This window comes from Propithecus coquereli, unplaced genomic scaffold, assembly GCF_000956105.1.
Source record: "Propithecus coquereli isolate 6110/MARCELLA unplaced genomic scaffold, Pcoq_1.0 Scaffold135, whole genome shotgun sequence".
Lineage (NCBI taxonomy): Eukaryota > Metazoa > Chordata > Mammalia > Primates > Indriidae > Propithecus > Propithecus coquereli.
This window is the reverse complement of record NW_012137747.1, coordinates 2192728-2211731: the sequence shown is the minus strand read 5'-3', so window position 1 is coordinate 2211731 and position 19004 is coordinate 2192728. Positions and strand designations below refer to the sequence as shown.

Sequence of the window (19004 nt, the reverse complement as noted above, 5' to 3'; positions counted from 1 at the left end):
ACCAAATAATCTGATTTTAAAAATGGGCACAGGATCTGAATAGACATTTCCCAAAAGAAGACATACGAATGGCCAACACGTATATGAAAAAAATGCTCAATAGCTTAATATCACTAATCATCAGAAAACTACAAATCAAAACTACAATGAGATATCATCTCACCTCAGTTAAAAGGGCTTTTATCCAAAAGACAGGCAATAACAAATGCTGGCGAGGATGCAGAGAAAGAGGAACACTCCTTAAATGTAAATTAGTGCAGCCACTATGGAGAACAGTGTGGAAGTTCCTCAGAAAACTAAAAATAGAACTACCATATGATCCAGCAATCCCACTGCTGGGTATATATCCAAAAGAGATAAAATCAGTATATCAAAGAGATACCTGCACTCCAGTGTTTATTGCAGCACTATTCACAATAGCCAAGATATGGAATCAATCTAAGTGTCCAACAACAGATGAATGGATAAAGAAAATGTGATACATATACACAATGGAATATTATTCAGCCATAAAAAATAAAGACATCCTGTCATTTGCAATGACATGGATGGAACTGGAGGACATTATTGTTAAGTGAGATAAGCCAAGCACAGAAAGACAAATATCTCATGTTCTCACTCATATGTGGGAGCTAAAAAAATTGAACTCGTGGAGATAGAGAGTAGAATGATGGTTATTAGAGGCTGGAAAGAGTAGTGGGGAGGAGGGGATAAAATGGGATGGTTAATGGGTACAAAAATATAGTTAGATAAAATGAATAAGATCTAATATTCAGTAGCATAATAGGGTGACTATAGTTAACAATAATTTATTGTATATTTTTAAATAAAAGAGTGGAATTGCAATGTTCCTAACACAAAGAAATGATAAATTCTTGATGTGATGGATAACCCAATTACCATGATTTGATCATGACACATTATATGCCTGTATTAAAACATCACCTGTGCTCTAAATATATGCAACTATTAGGTACCCATAATAATTAAAAAGTTAATTTGAAAAACCAGAAAAAAAATCACATTTAGACAAAAAACTAAAATGCTTGAGACATTTGCTTATAATGGTATTGACTTATAAAATTTATTTTTCCTGGTAGCTATCCTATTAACACAGTGGTCAAATACATAATAAGTGGTGTAGAGTACTACCTGTGGCATTTTTTTAAACATTCAAGAGCTATAGCCTAGTAACATCATCTTGTCTAAAATTGGGATTAAAATCAGTAAAGCATTTGAGATTCTTTTAAGTATTTTTCTAGATTGTCAGATATCTTAAAGGAGTTTTTTAGTAACAGTGAGCTTAGTTTACCCTGTTTGGATAAGAACTCATAGCTATTCCATAGATGAGGGTTTTATTAATATTATTTTTTAATCAAAATAACACAAGTATTTATATATATTCTTTTATTATACAGTGTCCGAAAAGCAAAAAAAACTATTTTTGGTTTTTAGTTCATCAGAAACTGAACATTAGAAATGATAGTGATTTTATGAAGTTCATTTTCCTTGGACAGAAACAAAATGCCAGAAGAACCGAACGAGCATTTATGGTCTTTTAAATGTTTAGCACTAGCAGGTAATCTATTTCAGAGGCAAGGGAAGGGAAGAGTACTGTATTTGGGGTTCAGAGGACTGGATGTAAGTCAGTAGCTCTGTAACCCTGAGCAATGTGCTCTACTTCTTAGACATTCATTATTCTACCTTGGAAAATAGGGATAAGGGTGCTTTGTTACATCCCAGGGCTGGTTTTAGGAGTCTAACTTGAGACAATGTATTTAAAATGTTCTGTACCATACATTAGAAAACTAAAAGTGATCATTCTTGTTGAGGAATCAAGCAATACAGGTGAAACTATAATATAAGCTTAACAAAGGGTTAGGTTCTAAATTCAGGGCATGAGGTAAAAAATTACGTACAGTCAAAATAATTCTTGCAAGTCTCTAAATTGATGTAAAGAATAGTATGTATTATTTTGTCTATACAGCCCTGATTAGTAATCTATATAACTGTATAAGGTATATAGTAGTGTACTGCATATATAAAGGGAACACATCCAAAATGATTTTACAATACTTATTTTTAGCTGAGAACAATACAGATACATACTTATAAGTTAAATATGCCTAAAACTCCTCTGTATCATAACAATTAGGAGTAAGACAACCTATGAAAAAAATGCACCCCAATGTAGTGGAACAGTAGACATTGGCATTGGGAAAAACAGCTAATAGGTGTTAAAGTGGGTATAGTTGAGGGTTAGCAAAATGGTGGCAGTAGTGTTTGTTTGGTTAGAAAAGATTTAGCATTTTAAAATTTGAATCCTTTCCTTTGGGCATTCATTCTCCAGATACTCACCACTCCTTATTGCGTTACACCCATTTATTCCACATAAATCTGCTTCGGGTCCTTGAAGACACTTTAACACTGAGTCTTTGACACCTGGTTTATCCAAAGAAAGGTGAAGCTGAGGAAATTAATCTTGAGATTGAATGCTAAGTAGTGATAAATATGGATTGGCAAATTAGTGTTTGGGAAGTTATGCCAGGTTGAAGGAACAGGAAGGAGATAGAGAGGAAAGTGTTTGCAAAACAAACAAAAATGGTTAATAGCTGAGCCCTTTTGGGGAGGAAGTAGAAGTTAAAATTGGTTGGTCCTATAATGGTGTGTTTTCTATTTAGGAGTTTGGTTTGTTTTGATAGACAGTGGGGAAGAACTCACTGAGAGTGGTGTAAAAAGAGAAGTTCTGCTAGCTATGTGAATGATTTGATAGAAAGGAGGAAAGCCTTTATCTAATTGCAAGGTGATAAGGGCCTGGCTTTCAAAGTAGAGATTAAAAGCTTAATTTAAAGAAGTCCGGGGCAGACTGGCCAGAGTTGATGACTGGGAGCCCTGTAGCCACCCTGGCATCATTTTTCTTTGGTGCCTGATATTCAAGCTTTCAGTACATTTTATTATTCTTTCTAGGGATTGTTTGTTCTGTCCACCATCTCCTATTGACTTTCAGATGCAGTCATACTAATTGAGACCTTTGTCACCACTTCCAGAGTATTTCTAAAGCAACCTCTAGAGCTGTTCTCTAGTCCATTTCTTTAGCCCCAACATACCAGATCCAAGTTCTCTTCATCTATTTTGCACGTGACTGAAAGAGATGCCTTCCCCTAAAACACTTCTTTCAGCAACTCACTTTCTTATTCAGAAAACTGGGAGAGCCTTTGGTTAATTATTTATCATACCAAAGGCAAGACTTAAAGTCCATTAGTGAAGGAGTAAGGAGGAGATTAGGGCAAGATTATCTCACAGGGTGAGAAACTTTTTTTAATTATTTATTTATTTGTTTTGAGACAGGGTGTCTCTATGTTGCCCAGACTGGTCTCTAACTCCTGGCCTCAAGCCATCCTCCCGCCTCAGCCGCCTGAGAGGCTGGGACTACAGGCATGAGCCAGGGCACCTAACTCAGATGATGAGTTTTTGCATAGACATCCTTAGGTCTGAAATTTCAATTATTGTCCTGTTTATTCTGTAGCAGATAGAAACTAAAAATGAAGACAAACTTTAAGGATAAGGAATCTCCAGGCCCAGTTCTTATCCTTTCCATTGTGAAAATATGAAAGAATTCTGTACACACATGGACCTGTCCTCTGTCCATTCTTATCTTGCTTTTTCTCTCAGGGCACTCTCTTTCCCTGAAGTTTATTTTTTCTAAACTGCTACTCAGGGTCCACCTTTTTCATAAACCCTTTGACTTTTCTAATATCTATTCTAACCCATACTCTCCTCTCCTTTTTGAGAATTCTTACTATACTTCCTAGTAGTACTTTGCCTAGCACTTACTCATTCTCAAATTTCCCCCAACCAAAATGCGAACTCCCTGGCATGAGGGATTACACCCCAGACTCTCAAATATCCTATAGCAGATGTGTGTGGAACATAAGGCAGTAGAAGAAAAGCATTTCAGCCTTTATCGCCATGGCAAAATAGGAAGATTGAGTCCTGGGTTCTGGTCCCAGCTTAGCTATTAATGGAATACGGGGCTTGTGGGAGGTAGGCATCAACTGTATTATCTCTAACTATATTCCTCTTCTGGAATTAGAATTCTGTGATTCTAGTGACATGTAATTAACAAATAGAATATGGTGGGGTGAGGAGAGAGAAGAGACTATACATACATTAATTCTAAGGTGGTGAGCCTGGGGAACTAACAAGATAGAAGTGCCATTAACCAGAAAAGTAGGAAATAGGTGCCAGTTTAGTTGGGGAGGCTACAAGTGGATGGGGGGGCAGAGTTTAGTGTTTGCCAGTTATTGAGAGTTCGTTGTCATTGTGAGTTTCTAATGCAAAATGTTCTATAGGTAGTAGTAAGTAGCTGGCTGAGCAGAGATGCCAGTTGAGGAATGGAGAAGAGATTCAGAGTTACCGTCCAACAGGTTCCATGAGCCTTCGGATGAAGTAGATCTAGAAGGAGGAAAGGAAGGGCACTAGCTTTTGAAATGAAATCAAAGAGCTGGGAGGACTTATTTCTCTAAGTGCAGAGAAGAGGTAATATCCAGTGGAGAAGTCAGCAATTTGAAAACCGAGAAAAACTTTACATTTATTTGACCAGGAAGAATTGATGAACTTGATGGAGAGAGAATTTCAAATTTTAGTGGTGAGCTGAAGACAACCTCTGGGTTGCAAGGAGTCAAGGAGGGAATTGTAACCAGTCTCCAAGGAGATGTTCAGTGTTTGTGATTTGAAAGGGGATTCAGGAGGTAGGGCTGATGGATGAAAATATTTTGGAAGTTAGAACCTGAACCTGTATTACCTAAATTGTAAGGCCACCCTACTTTCACACGAAGAGGAGCTTCCCAGGTTTCTGTGGGCATGCTTTCATTACTTCAGGAAGAATAAGTTTAGTCATGGAAAGTAGTTTTGGGGTAGAGTTTTCCCCCTAAAGAAAGTTAATTTATATTTTATATTTTCAAAAAAAGCTATGAGTTAGAATGAAATATCACTAAAAATTGGTTATTAAAATTTCAAGCACTACCTTTTTATTTTTCCTTTTTTTTAAAAACCTACTTCTACACCAAGAATTGAATTTGTTACCCAGTAGTAGTTGATTCTGCTAGTAAACCTGAAGTTAAATGATCTTCTTATGGTGGTAGGACAATGATAACAGCGTCCATTATAATGTCTTCTCCAAGAAGATGTCTGTTTATTCATTTTTATAAATAATAAGATGATTAATGTTACCATTGATTTTATATTCAGGTAGTCTATCTTTTAAAGAAGTACTTATCCTCTCCTTGTTTCTCTTTAGTTTATTATAATCCTGATTAGTAAACTTTTACATCTGCAGAGAAGTTTTGGGAAGTAATTAGAAGTAGTAGGTGATGTGTCCTGGCTTAGAGAAGCAACATGAGAGTTCCTTTTTTATATTGGGGTAGAGGTGAGACCAGAAAGCACTGTTTTTGTTTTTATACATTGGATTTGGATATGAGAATGTGAAGAATAGTTTACAGGCTGATGTTTTACTATTAAACATTATCCAAATCTGATTTCCTCCTGTATTTCTGTTAGCAATTTGTAAAAGCATTCACACAGACAAACATACTGGTGACTTTGAATACAGAAAATCATGCCAGAGACTATGGTTGATATTTACAATTACAGCTTTTCTTCCAAACGTACAACTCTATGATAAAATACTGAAATTACGAAGAAGACAAAGCTCATAATAAAACAGAAACATTTTCTGGAAATTTTGTTCTCCTGGTAAGAATCTTACAAGAAAGTTGTCAACTTGTTTGAACCTCAACTAAAAACCAGTCTCTGGTAAAATGTGAGAAAATGGAAAGCCACAGTTCATTCTCAAATATTTTAATTTTATATTTCTAGCATCCTGTTAGGGTTGTACAAAGTTCCTCCAATTATCTCTTCCCTCTCCCCACCCCTAGTAAAAATATACCAGGAAACTAAGCACCAATATGCTTTTTTAAATGTAAAATTGAATTGGTATACTAATCATTTTTTGCCAAATCATGTCAGTTTTAAATACATGATTACACTGCCAAAAAATACCTTTTGTTATGTAGTTCAGAGAAATGTAAACAGTGTGATATTGTTCATCTCAGGCATCTTAATATAACAACATGCAAAAGTATATAATGAAAAGGAAGTTTCACACATTATGGCGTGGCAAATACAAAGATTTAAAGTTTAAACATTTAGTTCTGTGTCACGGTAACCAAAGTTTACCTGTTTGTTTCTCTCATTTCTTTTAATAGAATTTAATTCCTTTTCGACCTTCGATTCAGTTCCAAGGACTCCAAGGGGTGAGTACTCTTATTAATTTAGCAAGAAAATCTAGTATCCTTAGATGCTATTAAACTTTAAAAATGTTTTCACCTAAGCCTCTTAATACAGTCAGCCACTCATATTTTGTGAACTTTGTGGACTGAAAATTTCTGACATCTTTGATTAAGATGTTTGAATTAACTTCCTTTAAAAAATAATTCAGATGTAGTTATTAATATTGAGAGTATTTTTTTCCAAATCATGCATAATTGCATGTTTAAACTTTTTTATTGAATTATAGCATATATCATGGTATTATGCGAATATGTTTTGTTTACAACTAAACATTCATAAGGAATTACTGATTTCAGGCAAGTTATGATTGTGATAGTTTTTACACAAAAACAAAACAAAAATTTGCTGTCTGCACACTTAGTTTTTTTAGTTGTATGTACTAGGAAATGAAATGTATAAATAGAAATAGAGTTTTTCTAGTGCACAGAAAAAACAAAGTATTCTATGTCTATTTTATTGCTGCATTTAAAAGCATAATAAATGATAACTCCTAATAAAATAGACCTATGAATTTTGTGTTTATAATAGATGATAAACTTTACAGGAATAGTATCAATATTTTTTTAAATTATTGCTATTAATATTTAATATTAATTACATAGACACAATCATTCTTTTTTGTTTTCTCTCTTAATATGCATTTCTATATTTGTCTTTATATACTGGCTATAGTATGAAAATTTGGAATATCTGTAAATGGATTTTAGGGCTATCAAGAAAAAGCAGGCTGAGAGAGAAATATTCTTTTTTTAAAATGAAGTAAATTTACCAAATATTCTTTGTTTTTTTTTAATTTCAAAATATTATGGGGATATAAATGTTTTTGGTCACATGGCTCACTTTTATAATGCTTGAGTCAGGGTTAAAAGTGTGCCCATCACCCGGATAGGGTTTATTGTTAGGTAGGTTTTCACATATCCCATCCTCCCCCTTCCCCACTGCTTGATTTCCTTTGAGAGTTACTTCCCTCTATGCACATGTGTGCTCATCAGTTAGTTCCAATTGAATAGCAAGTACATGTGGTGTTTGTTTTTCCAGTCTTTAGATACTTCACTTAGGATAATGGTCTCCAGTTCCATCCAAATTGTTGCAAAAGGCATTAAATCATTCTTCTTCATGGCCGAATAATACTCCATGGTATACATATGACATATTTTGTCAATCCACTCATGAATTGATGGGCGTTTGGGTTGATTCCACACCTTTGCAATTGTGAATGGTGCTGCAATAAACATTGGAATGCAGGTGTCTTCTTGATAAAATGACTTCTCTTCCTTTGGGTAAATATGCAGTAGTGGGATTGCTGGATCAAATGGTATGTCGACTTTCAGTTCTTTTGAGGAATCTCCATACTGTACTTGTAGAACTTGTACTGATTTGCAGTCCCACCAACAGTGTATAAGTATTCCTTTCTCTCTATATCCATACTAGCATCTATTGTTTTTGGACTTTTTAATAAAAGCCATTCTGACTGGGGTAAGGTAATATTTCATTGTGGTTTTGATTTGCATTTCCCTGATGATTAGTGACATTGAGCATTGTTTCCATATGTTTATTGGCCATTTGTCTATATTTTGAGAAGCTTCTGTTCATGTCTTTTGCCTGCTTTTTAATGGGGTCGTTTGATTTTTTTCCTTGGTAATTTGCTTGAGTTCTTTGTAGATTCTAGTTATTAGTCCCTTGTTAGATGTATAGCTTATGAATATTTTCTCCCATCCTGTATGTCATCTGTTTGCTCTGTTGATTATTTCCTTGGCTGTGCAGAAGCTTTTTAATTTAATCAAGTCCCATTTATTTTTGTTGTTGCTGTGATTGTCATAGGGGTCTTCTTCATAAATTCTTTGCCTAGGCCAATATCTAGAAAAGTTTTTCTAACATTTTCTTCTAGAATTCTTATGGTTTTATGCCTTACATTTAAGTTCTTTATCCATCTTGAAATAATTGTTATGAGTGGTGAGAGAGAGGGATCCAGTTTCATTTTTCTGAATGTGGCTATCCAATTTTCCCATTTATCGGCACCATTTATCGAATAGGGATTCTTTTCCCCAGTGTGTGTTGTTGTCTGCTTTGTCAAAGATCAGTTGGTTGTATGTGGATGGTTTCATATCTGGGTTTTCTGTTCTATTCCATTGGTCTATGTCTTTGTTTTTGTTCCAGTACCATGCTGTTCTGGTTATTACTAGTCTTGTAGTATAGTTTGAAGTCTGGTAATCTGATGCCTCCCAATTCATTCCTTTTGCCTAAGATTGCTTTGGCTCTTGGGGCTTTTTTCTGGTTCTACACAAAGCATATAATTATTTTTTCTGTTAATAGATCTGTGAAATACGATGTTGGAATTTTGAAGGGGATTTCACTGAATCTGTAAATGACTTTGGGTAGTATGGACATTTTAACAATGTTGATTCTACCGATCCATGAGCGTAATATGTTTTTCCACTTGTTTGTATCATTGGCAGTTTCTTTCCTCAGTGTTTCATAGTTCTCTTTGTAGAGATCTTTCACTTCCTTAAGTATATTCCTAGGTATTTTATTTTCTTTGTAGCAATTGTGAATGGTATTAAGTCTTTGATTTGACTCTCAGCTTGACTGTTTTTGGTGTACAAGAATGCTACTGATTTGTGTACATTGATTTTGTAACCTGAGACCTTGCTGAATTTATTTATCAATTCCAGGAGACTCTTGGTGGAATCTGTGTATAAGATCGTATCATCTGTAAAAAACCACGGTTTGACCTCCTCTTTCTTGATTTGGATACCTTTAATTTCTTTGTCGTGCCTGATCGCTCTAACTAGGACTTCCAGCACTATGTTGAATAGAAGTGGTGACAGTGAGCATCCTTGTCTTGTTTCAGTTCTGAGTGGGAATCTTTCAACTTTTCCACCAAATAGTCTTAAAGCACCAAATTACATATTTATACCATAATAAACATGTTATGCTTATTTTAAATATATTTTAATATTATGCTTAATTTGTTTTAAATTTTAAAATGTGTTAATTCTTAGCATTTATTCTTATATAAAAGTTTTTATTTTTAATTATTATGGTACATAATAGTTGCATATATTTATATGATGCATGTGATATTTTGATACAGGTATACAATGTCTAATAATCACACATTTAGAATTATATTCCTAATTATAAATCTGCATACTTGTGAATTTTTGTTTAGTTTTGTCACAATGCAAAAATGTCAATGTAAATAAAATCTTTCTGAACTTTATAATTTGAAAACATTTCAAGAGGCAGATTAATTACATCATTCAGTGTGCACTAAGAGCACTTCTAAATCTGTTGTGTAATGCTAACTTGAAGGAGATGTTTGTGTGGATGTCAGAGCTTTGCTTCTACATGACAACTTTATAATGAAGTCTTTTTATCCCTCCTCAGTAACTGAGTGTTCATGAATGGTATCCTAATTGGACTAAGTGTTCTTCTGAATTTTGTTGTATAGCTTTTTAGGTAGATACTAGCACATGCTGATTCTCTATTCGAGGAGTTAGTTCAGTTGTTTATTTAAGGCTTCTTGAGTTTTCCTGCCAATTTTAATGGCTTCAGTAATATCCAAAGGGATGTACCAGAGGCAAAGCTGAGTCCATGAGCCCTGGAAAGCTCCATGGATTTTCACCACTGTGTTTGTTATCTGGGAGGAGGAGAGTAAGGTTTGAGCTGTTTTTCTCTCCCTAGGAGATAGAAGGTTATCTCCTTGTTCTGTAACTCTTGCTTCTCTTAATTCTATCTCCCAATTGGGACATCAAGGCCAGGGAAATACAAGTAAAGGACATTTTCTTAGGAGGTACCAAGTTAAACTGAAAGACTAAATGATGGGGAACTAACATATGCAGGCTCCCCAGCTCTCCATTCTGACCCTTGCAGCTTTTAGCAAGTATGGTTTTCTCAAGTATGCCAGTTGCCACCAGGCCCTAGGCATCTTTGCAAAGTAGGCAGTCTGTATTTGAGACCTTGGACTGCCTTTTCTGAATTCTACCTACCTCCCCTACATGTGTCCAAGCTCCCACGGTTCATCTTTGCCTGGTCTACTTTCTCTCCTTACTCTATTCCTTGCCATAATAGAGTTCACTGATGGAAGTAATTTAGATATAAATGGCTGATAGGTTTAAATCTTACTGAGTGTTTGAATTTTAACAGAGAAGGTTTTTAACCCAAATGAATGGTGATTGAATTTGGTAGAGTAGCTGAGGGGTGGAGGTGCTGCAGACTGAGAACTATGGGATGCTTGGCCCTACCTTGCTTGGTCTGTCTCCTTAACCCCCTACCCTTTTCATTATTCTAACTGGGAACAAAATGTATGGACTCAGCATTGTTTTAAAGCCTGCAGCTGCATTCCATCCACCCCTCCCCCCTTCTCTTTGCAGAGCTCTCCCCAGCCCTTTGGGACTTAGTAAAAACAAAGAGTCATTACAGGGGAGAGAGTGGGTTGGCACAGCCCACAGGGAATAAGCAGAGCCACAAATGTGAGGGTCTTCTCTACAGTGCTCCTCTGTTTTTCTCATGATAATTTAACATTGCCTGTGCTGATTGCTTTAAAAACTCTCTGAAGGAGTGTGCTTACAGAATTTTCCTACATGGAATATATTTAGGGCTTAAAATTGAAAGGTTCAAATTTAGATTTCCCACAAAAAAGTTACTTTTCCTTAATGAGAAATTTTGTCTTTTTACGTCAAATGTGATTGAAAATGTACCTTAACTATCATGATAGTGTCGCACATAGGCATATTTGAAGTGTAACTGAAGTATTGTTAAAATATCATTTTAAAAATGAACATATACTGTTAAATTTTTTTCCTGCTTCCCTGATGAGTCTCATGCTAAGTACTGCATGGTTATGCTATTCCTTGTTACTAATTATAAGATTTTTTTTTCTCTCAGTAATGTCTTTAGGAGGCTAGAATTTGGGTCTTGGCAGGTTAGCTTTTAAGCATATTTACTTTTGTGCCCGAACATGTTCTCTTAGGTTGAAGTTTTCTTCTAAGTGAGTACAGACTGAAACATTAAAGTATAGCATTATGCTGTTAAAGAGCAAAAATTCTGAGAATCATTGATTACCTGGATTTTTTTTTCATCACAGTTGGATAGCAGCTTTTATAGCATAAAAAAATATAAATTGTGTCTTTTGCAGTTCATTCTACCCTTTTTCCTTAGTGGTAAAAGGTGCTCAGGAAATTGGGTGGTCATTGAAGGCATTTTTCTGGGTTCAGAAAGATGAGGAAATATCTATAGGAGCAGTTGATTAGGATTTCTAAACTCATGAGTATCAGGAGCTGAATAAATCATCCCAAGTGCTTTGTTGATTCTGAAGACTGTGAATCTCACAATTCTAATCTGTACCTAGTATACTCATAACTAAAGTTTTACTAGGATTATAAATATCAGTAAACCAGCATATTTGAACAAAAAATGTAGTTGGTAAGATCCATATGGGCTGTGTTACTGTTATAACATTCATAGGGTGGGTGTGTTGGTATAATGCGCCCAATTTCCAAAAGCTACATGTTTATTGTCAAGTAAGCTTTATAAAAATTGGGATACATAGTTCTGTCTCTTTATTTTAACCAGATACTGAAAATATGGCAGGTGAAAAATTTTTTAAAAACTAACCTGTATTTTTTTATGCTTGTTGAAAGTTTCTCATCTAAAGGCACACAGCTGATAGAGGCGAAGCTGTAACAACAGTCTTGCTTGGTCTTTATACCAGTAGGGAAAAGTTCTTCCTGCCATACTGTACAGCTTTAAAAGCTAACTTGCTGGAAGCAAGTTAACTCACTATTTTCATGTAATGGTGGTTGTTACTGATGCAGTTATCAACTAACATAATTATTCTAAACAATAAACTATGAACAGGTGCCACTAATGAATGTGCTAATAGGTTAGTTTATTATTCTGCTTATTGGTTATTCATTGCACAAACATTCTTTCAGTCCTTACTGGTGCCAAGCACTTTGTTGAGTACTTAGTGTGAAAAGATGCAGGGGTGGGTCAGACATGGGCTTCACCCTCAGAGAAGTCACAGTCTGACAAACTCATACAGGTTAATACTCAGGAAAGAATTAGTAACGTAGGATTTGTCCAGAACCCTCCACTTAGAACTTCTGTGAAACAGGGGACTATCAGGAATAAGGCTTATATGTGTATTTCTGATTGGTATGAATCAGCCTTTTAAACAAAGGTTTTAGTAGATGTAAAATGTTGGCAATAGGTATGCAAAGTTCCAGAAGGCCTGTTAAGAACTGTGTGTGTATGCATGCACACGCACACGCACACACAAAGGTATGTATCTGGTATATTATAATTGAGATAAAATCTGAAATAGCAAGGTTTCAACAGTAAACAATGGCCACATCTGCTGGCATATGGTGGCCTTACAGAATGGACTTGCCTGTGGCCTCAGGGACTCATGTCCAGGGAATGATTACCCCAGGGCAGTGAGAAATAATGTTACCTTTGTCTCAGTATATGAGATTCTAGACCCAGCATTAAGTCAGTATTTGTTATGAAAATGTGTGTTCTAAAATGCATTCTAATTTAATTGCTTACTTTCAGACTCAGCAATTCTAGAGGCTTGTGAAAATAGAAGTTTTACATATATAATTTTTAGAAATTATTTTTAAGAAGAGGACTAAAAATAGAAAATGTTTTCTATAAGTACCATGCAGTGTCTCCTGTGAAACACTGAGTCACACATACTTTTCTAAGAATGAACAAGGAATAGCCAGCCAAAGCCAGCCAAACAAGTTCTGAAGGTATGCCTTCCAAAAAGGCACAGTGACCTTCTGAAGAGTAAATCGGCATTTAACTGGTAACTTTTAAAGGCTTGAATAGTGCAATAAAACTCCTGCAGTAGAGTCATTGACTCTAAAAAACAGAAGGTTGGATTTTTATTTTCTTTTTTTTTAAAGTCTCCATACTTAGCAAAGCATTCAGAGATACTTTGTTAATTATTTATTTTACTTTGTGGGGGCTGGGAAGAAAGAAGATTGGGTTTGAAGAACAAAATTATACAGTATTTGAAATTAGTAGGCAATTTCAACCCTCCTGAATATGTTTCCCGCAGACTGCCCTTCCCTACTCTACTTGGTACCTGGGAAGCAAAGATAACTATCAGCTTGAAACAAGCAGCAAAGATAAAAATAAATCCCCAACACTGCCATTCCTTCTTAGATGATATATGCCTTCCCCCTGACTTCTTTCCCCTGCCGTTTTTGGTTTGGCTAGCCCACTGGTTTTGCCAAGGGTTGTGTTTAGTCAGTCTGCTCAGAAGGTTGCTGACTAACAGCTACCTTTATACTCCAGCTCTGAATGTAATTCATACTAGAAGGATGTTAAAATTATATCCTTTTGTAATGACAGTTCTGTTTTAATTTTTAAAATATTGCAGTAGTTGACAAAATGTAGATAGCATTTATTTTAATATTTACCTTGAAATATTAATACAACCCTTTAGCCACACGTTAATTTACAAAGGTTTTAATAAAATAATAAATTATCTAATTTTTTAAAAAAAATTCAACATATATATATACACACACATATACATAACACATTTTTTTAAATCTTATTTTAGCTGGGGAATGAGCTGTCCCTAGAAACTCATATTATCTCAAATAATAATTAAATCATAGTTTAAAGCTATTGTAAATTGACCAAAGAGGACCTGGCCTGGCTGCTGCCCTTGAAGAGCTTAGAATGGCGAAGGGTGGGAGGAAGTTTTGACTGATGTGGTACCTGAGGAAACTGTCTCAAAGTACTTGCTGACCACAGCCTTACAAAGGTCTCAGTATGGGCGATAGCAAGGCAAGCCTCCTAAAACATGAGCACAAAAGGGATGCTCATCCTGCTTCTCCAGACTGCTGTGTCCTTCACCAAACTGCTCTGTCCTTCAAGCTGCATCACTTTGGAATGCCGCGACTGGAACTATAATTGAAATCTGAAGCTGCCACAAATACCATAAATTGTATTCTTAGCAGTGAGTTAAGCTTACTGTCTTCATTTAGCAAGCATTTATGAATATACGTTATGTACCCACCATGGTAGACTCTGTAGACAAAGGTAAATATGACCTTGAACTAGCTTTGATTCCGAACTGGCATTATCTGTTTGTCAATAAAATCTGCCACTGATGGCTTTGCTATTTCGTTTCCCACCAAAAACTGAAACTTGTGAAATTGAGTAATCTATATTGCAGATAATATCACTTTAATAGCACTCACTTGTTTAAGCTTGGAAAATAATAATCTTTTACCATTCTATGAGACTTTGTGGTCCTTATATCTAAACCATCCTTTAAATTTTAACCATGAGCATTATTTAAATATCTGCTGACCTCTTTACTATGTGCAAGGCTCTGTCCTAGCACATAAGATGAGCTTATTAGAGCTTTGTTAAAAGAAAAGTCACAATTTAAAGCAGGAAAAAATAAAAACCTTAGCAGAATATGTCCAAGCCCCAGATCTTATTTTGAACAGTATTTAATACAATGAAAAAACCTTTGTTATTGATTCCAAGCTGTGTGTGTGTGTGTTTTCTTTTTAACATTTAAGATCTTTGAACTTGGAATGCATCTCATTATCAGTGGCATCTTGGTATTGTGTCATAGTTTCTCAGTATTTTATATTATACAGCGGTACATAAAATCATGAATTGTCTCACAATTCATGGCATCTTAGATTGCCATGGACTATAGCAGTACAGTGGAAATATTTAGAGAATTCCTGTTTGCTTTAATAAGATTTTACCTAAATAGAATCTTTTCAGAAGTTTTTTTTCCTGACCCAACCCTCCATTTTTAGAGTTAATGACTCATTATTATTATTAGCTCAATACGTTAGATGATCTGGAGAATTTACAGGGAAGGTATATTTTTATAACCATTCTTGAATTTAAATTGGAAGGGACAAGATTATGAAATATAATGTTTTCAACTTTATCTTTGGGCCAAAAATGTTTACTTAAACTTTGCAAACAAGTTTAGAAGAAAAGAGTTTTACTGGCTTAAGGACTTAAAAAGCCCACAGACATGCTTTGAGACCAATGAATTCACCTTTATCAGGCCAAGAATTTTCAAATCCCTCTAATTAAATTTTTATAATTTATACTATATTTAGCATAAAATACACAATTATCTTGTTATTGTTTATAGATTGCAATTATTTTTCAATAATTACAGCTAAAATTTACTATTACATGCTAAGAACCCTGTATTAAACACTTTACATATGTTTTTGTCATTTAATCCCCACAGCAATACTATGAAGCAGATAGTCCCATTTTGCTGATATGTAAACTATGGCTCCAAGATTAAATTACTTATTGAAGCTTACGCAAATAGTGAGTGAAGGCGCCTGCACTCAAATCTAGGCATCTGATTCCAGAGCCTGTTTTCATCGCTACACGGAATCCACTTCCCTGTAATAAATGTTCAAAATTGTTTTTAGTCATTCTCACAGAAACATTTATTGAGCACCTCCCCAACTAGCAAGGGAAGGAGAGAGAGTTAGGAATTCCTCAGAAGTAATGTTTGAGCTAAGGTTTGAAGGATTACCAGGAGTTGGCTGATCAGAGAAGGGTGAAAATGCTTTTCAGGGCAGCATAAGCAAAGTGGTAATCAAGTGTGGCAGTATTCGCACCTTCCTAAGGAGTTAGGGTTTCACCTTGGAGAGCAGTGCTTATTATCTATAAAGTCTCCCTGGAGGTCGATGATGAGGTCTGGAAACCTGGACTTTTAAGAATTTCCCTCCAGGTTTTCTTATAGTAACTCAATTCACTATCATAGGAAAGTGGTAAGAAAATACACATATATATGTATATATTACATATAGGCATGTATACATTCTCTTCCCAGAAGGTTAGTGACTTTCATCAATCAATATCTGAGTAAGACTTCTGACCCCTCTAATGGGAGCAGACTACTTCAGTAGATGCATGCTTTTTAAAGGCATTTATGGACACTTCACAATAAGACAAAGCCATTTACATTTTGAGGCTTTATAGGTGTGGACATTAACACAGCTGAAACAAAAGTTCCACAATACAATATTTACCCTTCATCAATTTACTCTGATATTTTCTATTCTCTTTCATTTAAAAAAAATCCTGGTCACAATCCATTAAATAAATGTTGTGAGTTTCCAATGGGTCATAATCTACAGCTTAAAAAATACTATAGGAGATTATCATCTATTTAAAAAATTTTAGCCAGGGAGTCAGATGATCAGATTTGCAGTTTAAAATGCATCTCAAGTAGCTGTCTTGACTTAGTCCTTCCCTATAAATGGGAAGAATGGAGAGGGAAGAGTCAAAGATGGCTCTGTGTTTACTACTTGATCATTTGGTTGGATAGTGAGGCCATTCAAATTTGAGACAGGTAAAAGAGCAAGCTGAGGCAGGAATCATGGGGCGTGTTTGGTTTAGAACATGCTGTACGTGAGGTGTTCAGATAATACTCCAAGCCTCATTCTATCAAGGTGGAGCTGTCCAGGAGGCATTAGCATTGAGTATTTGAAACAAAAGGATTTTTAAGAAGCAACTCCAAAGGACATTTCATTGGGTTTGATTATACCTGGAAGTCCAGTAGTGAGAAGAAAGAAAAGGTAGATGTACAGATGGAATTCTGATATGAAGTTATATTTAAAGGGTTATTTTTTTCAGCTATAAAGAATACTAGTTTGTGGCCTTGAGAGGTGGTTCATGCCTATAATCCTAGCACTCTGGGAGGCCAAGGCGGGAGGATCACTTGAACTCAGAAATTGGAGGACCAGCCTGAGTGAGAACGAGACCTATCTCTACTAAAAATAGAAAAATTAGCCAGGGGTCATGGTATATGCCTGTAGTCCCAGATACTCTGGAGGCTGAGTCAGGAAGATTGCTTGAGCCCAGGAGTTTGAGGTTTCTGTGAGCTAAGCTGACACTACTGCACTCTACCCAGGGTAACAGAGTGAGACTCTGTCTCAAAAAAAAAAAAAAAAAAGAATACTATTTTACATATGAATGCTTAAATTATGAGTGCTGTTACTTTTAATTACTAACATTTATGGAATTTGAAGCTCCTTTTGCAAATTTTGCTCATGCTAATTAAGAACAATGGCAGACTAATAGAGATGAACTCTGGTATATTCATTCAGTGGAAGAGTATACAACAGTGAAAAGCAGTGACTTATAACTATACAACATGGCAGTGAAAATTCTGAGCAGACAGAAGGCTACATATGATATGACACTGTTTTTATAAAGTTTAATAACAGGCAAAATCAAACAATATATTGTGCAGGTTTACATATGTGGTTTACATATTTACATATTTGGTTTTAAAAACCAAAAAAGGAATGATAATCATGAAAGTTAGCTCTGGTAGGGAAAGGCAAGCAGAGGGAAAAGGAGGAAAAGGAGAGGAGCAGATGGGTGGATATGTTTTTGCTGATATTTTAGTTCTTGACTGGTGAGTTTACAGGTGCTCATTATATTATCAAGCTTCATAACTATCAAGCTATATTTTGTAGCAACAAATATTACATAAGTTAAAGTTTGTTCTCACTATCATTAACTTTAAAGATAATTTGTCATCTTCATGGGTTAAATGAGAAAAACCAGAACATGTTTCAATTGTTGCTAAAAAGGCGTTTTTAATCTTTATTTCCTAATTGTTCTGTAAACATAAAAGAAATTTTTGGAGGTACAAGTTTAAAAAAGCTGAATAATAAAGGTTTAAAAGCAGGTTGACAAGGAGAAAAGAGAAATTATCTATAGCTAGACACCAGCTAAATATCTTGCTAGTCAACTACTTGATAGAGTTGCTTTGTCATCTATCGGTGGAGAAAGAAAGTTTTCTCCCTGTCTGTAATCTCTCTCGCCAGTGGAAAGAAGGTACAGGCGGAGTTGCTGGTGTTATCAAGGGTGTGGGAGGAGAGGCCATTTTCCTTTCTGAGTTAACACTTGACATTTTGGAGCAGTGGTATTATGAAGTGTCCTGGCAAAAAGTCAAATCTAGAAAGGACAGATTAGGGGAATGAAAAGTAGCAGTTCGTTGAAATTTAAAAGATGAGGTTCTTAGGGGTTATGGTAATAAAACTTGGAATGCAATAGAGAACTGATTAAAGGAGAACTACCTCGGGCCGACATCAAGAGAGGGTTGATACCTAAGCAGCCATAGGAAAACAGCAGTCTTTCATAATACTTAATAAGCTTGGAGTGTTTAATAATCACTCAGTAAGTTATGTTAGGGATATTTTATTTTAGAGTGAGAATAGAAGGCATAGCCATATTCATGAATGTACTGATACTCTACTTATCAACACTATTTTTTCTTACTACTAATCTGAATGCTTTTTAGTTTTCTCTTAATCTAGTCATATTGGTAATTCATTGGATTTATTTTTCAGTTAGGAATGAAGGTATTTGACAGTGTTCCATTTCCACTGAACCAGTAAGGTGATACTGACTTATATTCCAACAAATGTTTCAAACTTCTGTGTTGGATGATAAAGGAAAACTTCCTGTTAGGAATGCCTGGTGTTTTGTTTTTTGGTTTTTAAGGATGATAATATTCTGTTCCCTTCTTAGAGAAGGTGAAGAATAGGGTAATTATGAATTCAGGATTAATTTTGGATAAAATCTTTCATCTCACAATTTCCGATTTGGCA

General features: G+C 35.2%; 1 protein-coding gene across 1 annotated transcript in view; it reads left to right on the top strand.

The window, feature by feature from the left end:
* The window catches only part of ELL2 (elongation factor, RNA polymerase II, 2), a 78423-nt gene that overhangs the window by 12752 nt on the left and 46667 nt on the right, over positions 1-19004 (top strand). The window contains exon 2 of the mRNA XM_012638835.1: positions 6267-6314. Within this exon, the coding sequence (XP_012494289.1) occupies positions 6267-6314 (48 nt within the window). The remainder of the gene's footprint in view (positions 1-6266; positions 6315-19004) is intronic.